Source organism: Ostrea edulis, chromosome 5 (genome assembly GCF_947568905.1).
Source record: "Ostrea edulis chromosome 5, xbOstEdul1.1, whole genome shotgun sequence".
NCBI classification, from domain to species: domain Eukaryota; kingdom Metazoa; phylum Mollusca; class Bivalvia; order Ostreida; family Ostreidae; genus Ostrea; species Ostrea edulis.
Window position 1 is genome coordinate 42,251,359 of NC_079168.1, and position 7,103 is coordinate 42,258,461.

Consider the following 7,103-nt stretch of genomic DNA (forward strand, 5'->3'; position numbering starts at 1 on the left):
CCCAGAGTTATCGTTCCCGCTAAAACTCTTCCACTTAGGCATTATGGGATAGCGATTTCTGTTACTGTAGAATGACGAAAAAACATAACGTCAAACGTAAACAACTTTCAAAACAAGAACGTAAGCATCAAGTTCATTACTTTACACAATAATTTGAACAGAGTCTCCCTACTTTTTAATGATCTTTTGATCATTTTATGTTTAAAATAAAATCCATACTTTTATATTAATGCTCTTAATATTAATATCTTCAAACTTTTAACTGCGAACTACTTCTTTAGTGTAATTTGTTTGCGTGATAATCGCGGACTCACAATATACAAATCTGTATATTGTGGTGCGTCACATAGGAGAGGTCTATTCGTAGGTGACGTAATGAGGCCTCGACGGGGAGTTTGCGCCCCACATAGCATAGCTATGACGTCACAGCCTACTGCACTTCGGTGCAAACTTCCACCAGAGTTCGTTTGCTCACAAACCATTCGTAGGTGACGTAATGAGGCCTCGACGGGGAGTTTGCACTTCGGTGAAGTATGAAGCGCGAGCTCGAGGACTTACGTACTAAGGCTACACGTAGGCGCAGCGTAATACGCCCTCTGGTGAGAGATTGCTGCGTCTTTGTGTGTGAACGACCTCTGGTGGAATGTTTTTTTCTTTCTACCTCCAATTCAGGAAAGCGCAATATTGATGATGTCAAAAAATAAAAACCCACCGCAACTTCATGACGTCACACTATATACTGTATCCTTGATAGGTCTGGGCCCAAAATGTGTTCCTTCGAATTAACTGAAAGGGGAAGGCGTATTCTTGGATTAGTTATATGTGTAATAGACGGTTTTCTAGCTATCTCTGGTGCTTCTGTTGCAGCAATGGGTATTTATTTGAACTTGCATTTAGAATCAAAAATGCAGTTTCTTCATGGTTATGATACCGGAACTGTGCCATACTTCCTGTTCATTGTTGGAGTTACGATGCTTCTTTCGGGGTCTCTATTTTCGAAAGCGTCTTTCGATTCTGCATATCCAGAATCCAGAGGAAGGTTCCAATCATTCTTAGTATTTTTTCTGGCTGCAAAATTTATTATGATATGGACCGTTTTTTCAGCATCGATGTTGTGTTTTACTCATCGATCCGTGATTGAAGAGTCGTTAAAGAATGGACTGTTTTCCGTAATGAAACTGTATAAAAAAGATATGGAACTCAAAGTGCTTATAGACAAATTACAAATCGAGTATAGTTGTTGTGGGAGCAACAGATTTGAAGATTGGTTCTCAGTTAGTTGGGTTAACGAAGACTTTTTGGACGTGGAGGACAAACGCATCAAAAGGTAGCTTTACAAGTTACAACTGCTCATGTATTTAGTGTTCAAGGAAATGATTCCCAATATACAGAAAATAGAGAAAAACACGAGAACAGTTTAAAAATTTGTAAATTGATATGTTCCTCAAAATACTTTTAGCTCACTAGGACAGAACTCAGAAGTTTAGTTCCCAGTGAAATTTGAAAATTTTCCCTATAGGCCTATATTTAAAACATAATTTATTCAAGAAAAACAACCCGTGAAGGTAGAGTTGTTAGATGTTCTTTGTCTATAGATAAGCGTGTATGAATTTATACATTAAAGAAAAAACACAAAGAAACTGGTGTCAAAGAAATTATGCAATGATTTCTTGTGTATAAATTTCATGAAGTTCCCCTAAAAGTATTCCAGCTGTCTTTTTTTTGTAAATCCTTTTGAAAGAAGCTGTCATTCAAGCTATTGAATTCATTCCTTAAAACTTATTCGAAAAATGCATTTACCAGTACTCAACTTTTGTTGAAAAATTAACTAAGGCTATAAACTCTCCAGCAAACTCTTTAACTGTAGGTGATTTTTGCCTATATTTTGCTGGAGAGCTTAGTTTAAAGCTGTATGGTCTGATGTCCATCTGTCATAAGTGTATAGAAATATTTTAATGCAGCTGAAATAATTACCATAATTATTATATGCTGTCTTTCCTTTGTTATGAAGGTGTCCTATTGTGCAAACTGACTGCATTTACATGGTATTGTAATGAGAATATAACAAAATTAATTCAATTTAGAATAAAACATTATGCTCATAGTCATGCTGTAATAAAAAATTAACTTGTACACATGTGATGTTATGTATATTTTCACATTTATTTTGATGAATAATCGCATTCTGCAGTGATTCATTTTGAAAATGATAAGTCCAGTGGACTCCCCTTGATTACAATGAGTCCCACGCTAAAATCAATGAGTCCAAATTTCTTTCAAACAAACAACAGCCAGACAATCACAGGTATAAATAAACCAGGTTAAGGAAGAAGCTTACTATTGTCACCTCCTCTAGAGAATAAATAATTCACTTTTTATACACCTGTCTTTACTATGAGGGACATTATGGTATAGCAATGTCTGTCCTTCTGTCCGTCCGTCTGTTCAGGGTTTTCTGTTTCTAATTCCATTTCTCTGTCACATATCAAGCTGAAACTTGCTATGTAGCTTCTTTGTGGATCACTTTAGATCATATTGCAATTTTGACCCATTTTGATCTCTTTTGCAGGAGTTTTGCCCCTTTTTTTGCAGAGTTAATGATTTGTCTTTTATTTTTCCTTTCATAGTTTTCAAGTTAGGACCTTCTTATTTTACAGAGTATTTGTGTGGGTATGGAAGATGAGCATATGGCAAGGATTTTAATTTTCTTCAATTTCTGAGACAATTACAGGTGACCGTTGTTGAACTTAGTCCGTTTTGAGGAAATATATTGGATAAAGGGCATGGTTTGTCCTTTTAACCCCTCTCACAGTTTAGAAGCTAGGGTCTTTGTAAATAACTTGAAGATGTGCATGGTACAAGGATTTTGATTTTCGACACTATTTTAATTTTCTTAATTGATGTTTTAAATATTAACAGGTTGTTGAACTTGGTCAAACTTGGGGTAATATTTTATACTCAACACTCTTGGCTTGTCTATCTACCTCTTGTCACAGTTTAGGCAAAGACCCTTTATTCATACAATGCAAGGAAAGTATGTCACAGCGTGATGATGGCTGATACTACCTGAAGCAAAGTTCTACAAATTATGGCTTAAGAAAAACACCCTATGTAAGCATTTTCACGGGCATAGTATGTACCGTTTGTAGTACTCTTGTTTGGTATCGTTTCAGCAAAATGACTGCTGGGTTGTATATGGGTGATGATGTCCCCTTTAGTTGTTGCCATGTTTACTCATATAGACCATGTATTCACCACAATGTTACCAAGGGAACTCGCAGTAAATACAAACCGACTTTAAATAATCGAGGATGTGCTGGAACACTGATGAACTTCTTTGAATCCTCCATTTTGGAACCTTCAGGATACTTCATATTGATGGCATTTTTTGTTCAAGTAAGAATATGAATGGTAATTTTATTTAAGGATGACAAATGTAATTAAAATTTTTAGCTTTGAGCTGAAATCTGTGCATGTACTAATGAGTATTATGGCAACGTTTTTGCACGTAAGAGAAGTATGTTAAACATGATCAGTCTGCGAAATTAGCGGTAGTCGGAACGCCCGCGACCAGTGATTTTCCTGTTGGACTTGTAAAATCCGCTTGGCAACAAGTCCGACTGGTTTGTTAAAAAATTACCCGTTGGAGTTTTAATAGTAAATAAATATTACGCGCATGCTCCAGTCATATAATTAGAATAACTCGCCCCAAAGAAAGTGATTCGTCCCATTAATTATGCATCTTCACTCGGTCTGTTCCGGATTTGTCTTGAAAATTATTCAGTTTTCACATGCGTATAATTACTTTTTTTTCCGGGCAAGTGAAATTGAGTTCGGGTATGTGGATTTCCTGAAAATAGTTACCCGAATGGCTTGTGGTTTGCAAATCTTAATATCATTGACTGTATGATATAGACCCTGAAGCATGATACTACACCTCAAAAGTGATTCATTGTTTTGTTTTGTTCAAACCATTCATTGTTCTGTACAAACCGTTCCCATGCAAAATTTTTACATGTAAGTATATAGGGAAAATCATTAAAAATATTCATCTCAGGAACTATTGGGCCAGAAAAGTTTAAATTTACCTCAAAGCTTCCTGATAGAGTGCAGATTCATGTTTGTAAAAATCATGGCCCCCGGGTTAGGTTCGGGCCACAATAGGAACCAAAGTTTTACATGCGAATATACATAGAAAATCTTTAGATATGGGTCATGGTGAATCAGGTGAGCGATGTGGCCCATGGACCTCTTGTTTACACTGAAAAGTAACAAAACTTAACATACTAAAGTAAACAACCCATGTATGATCACGATCAATTTTAAGTAGAGAAGAAATTCACATTGTACACACAATCATGAATGATACTGCATATTGCAACATACATTTGGTACAAACCATTTCTCAAGGATAACGGGACTAGCACACCTAGTGTTTTACCTTGCAATTGTTACACATGCAGTTTGATTGCAGATGCTGTCCACACTCCTTTTGCGATATTTGCATACCTCTATCGATGATGCTGCCTTAATGGAGCCTTTAGGACCTGGAACTGCCAGTCTATGCCCAAACATTGGAGCTGGTGATTCCATGAAATATGTCAAGAGTGAGTTATCAATGCATTCCATTCATGATTTTTTAAAATAGCTTTTCTGATTAAATTTTGTCCATTGCCAGTCTGCCTGTCTTGTAGAAACTTTTAACATTGTCGACCACAGGGCCAATTTCAATGAAAGGGGATGTGAAAAATGAAGGACCACATCCTCCTCCAAGGGGAGATACTAAAAACAAATAGTAACTAGTTCTAATTGTAACAGGGACCGTTACATATGTTCCCCAAACCTCCCCCAATTAAAAAATGATGTTTTTGTGAATCTATAGCAAAAAATCATTTTATTTTAGCCTTTAATTACATGTAGTACGTTTAATATGGTCATTTCAGTACCCAAAAATGAAAGAAAGCGTTGCACGCGCATGCGTGTATGATTCCGAATTTTTGTTGATGTCGTTCAACAGGCATGTGTATCATATACCCACAGTGTGAATTTCATAACGTTTCCATCAAATATAAGGAAGTTACAGCGATTTTAAAATCGTCCAATCAGAATTCAGCACACGTGCATGCACGTGCTGAACAGTAATTCTAACCACAGCAATTTGTAAGGAGTACCAAGACACATCTAAACCATTAATATCAATAGAATTTGATGAAAAACAAAAACGTTATCGTCCTTTAAAATTTGAACATTTAAAAACCGTTGCACGCGCATGCGCGTGTGCGTTGGCATTTTTTTTTGTTACACCAATATATAGATACTCATATTGTCTACGTATGCTGTGAATATCATCTCATTCGCTTCATAAATAAGATAGTTACAAACGTTTTAGTATTATCCAATCAAAATGAAGCGCACGTGCATGCGCGTGCAAATTGGTAATTTTGACCATGCAAATCAGTTAAGGGTCTCAATATCTACCTATGATATGAATTTCAAGCCATTTCAATGAACAACAAAAAAGTTAGACTGATTCCAAAGTTAGTGTACAAATTTTGTAACGCACGTGCACGCGCATGCGTACGCGTGCTGAAAAAATAACTATTATTTTTTATATCTACAAATGATATACTACCATCCTATTTAGGTTTCATATCAATCCCTTTAATATTCTGATTTTCCATTTTTTGTACCAAAATTGCAATGCACGTGCGCGCGCGTGCATGCACGTGCAGACAAAATGACTATCACTATGCACATCTACAAACGCTATACTATCATCCTGGAAAGTTTCATATCGATCCTTTCTGTAGTTTCTGAGAACACTACCGGACAAAAAAGTACCGGAGAAAAAGAATAATAATAATAATAATAACTAGACACGATCTCGTTGCGAGCAACGAGTAGGTCTTCCGTCCGATTTGTTGATGCACTCGGAGTTAAAAAAAAAAAAGAAAAGACAAATGAGTCCCAATTTAGTTTCCGACTTTAAGACACTTTAGATATAATCAATTTTTCATATCATAAACTTCTGAAGCAAAGTTGCGGTGAAATTCGTTTGAAATTCGACTCTCCAGGCGAGCCATAAGGCCCGCGGGCCTATTTCTTGATGTCATTTGTTAGCCCTCTATAGACTCAACAACTTTAGTTCTATATGTCTTTACAAAATATTTACCTGTAAAAAGTTATTGAGATCGACCGATATCGACAAAAAATCGACTCTACAGGCGAGCCATTAGGACCATAGGCCTATTTCTTGATATCAATCGATAGATCTCGATAAACTGAACAACTTTTGTTCAATATGTCCTTACAAAATATTTACCAGTTACAAGTTTTTGAAATCGACTGATATCGACAAAAATCGACTCTACAGGCGAGCCATGAGGCCCACAGACCCATTTTTTGATATTGATCGATAGGTTATGACACATTGAACAACTTTTGTTCAATAATGCTTTTCAAAAAATATGTCGTTTTAAAGATATGAGGCGTCAAATATTTACGATTTTGGCCCTTAAAATCTCTAATTACGTAACATATGACCTACTTTTTGATTTGATAAGATCAAGCTCGTTGAGATGAACATTTCCGCTTCTACAACTTATTATAAAATATTAATAGTTTCTGAGATATTCTCAAAAACATTTGGACCCTTCTGAACCCCTAATTTAAAGGGCCAGCCCGTTTTGCTTGATATCGTAAGAAAGGCCTTGTCATTTTAAACATTTTTTGCTCAACAAGTATTTAGAAATTCTTTACCGTTCTCGAGTTATCTCTACAAGAAATATTTAGGGGCCAAACTGTAGCTCCCTATCGGGGCCACATAGGGAAAAAACGAAATGTACATATTGTTTAGATTATCATTCTGAACAACTTTTGTTCAATAATGCTTTTCAAAATATTTGTCGTTTTCAAGATATGAGGCGTCAATTATTTATGATTTTGGCCCTTAAAATCCCTTATTACGTAACATATGACCTACTTTTTGATTTGATAAGAACAAGCTCGTTTAGATGAACATTTCCGCTTCAATGACTTATTACAAAATATTAATAGTTTCTGAGATATTCTCATAAACCTTTGGACCCTTCTGGGCCCCTAAT

At 35.9% G+C, this 7,103-nt stretch overlaps 1 protein-coding gene across 1 annotated transcript in view; it reads left to right on the top strand.

The window, feature by feature from the left end:
- The first annotated feature begins 718 nt into the window (after positions 1–718).
- LOC125649791 (serine/threonine-protein kinase PRP4 homolog) overlaps positions 719–7,103 on the top strand; it is a 21,555-nt gene continuing 15,170 nt past the window's right edge. The window contains exons 1-3 of the mRNA XM_048877566.2: positions 719–1,327; positions 3,174–3,396; positions 4,475–4,607. Of these exons, the coding sequence (XP_048733523.2) occupies positions 768–1,327; positions 3,174–3,396; positions 4,475–4,607 (916 nt within the window). The 5' untranslated portion in view covers positions 719–767. The remainder of the gene's footprint in view (positions 1,328–3,173; positions 3,397–4,474; positions 4,608–7,103) is intronic.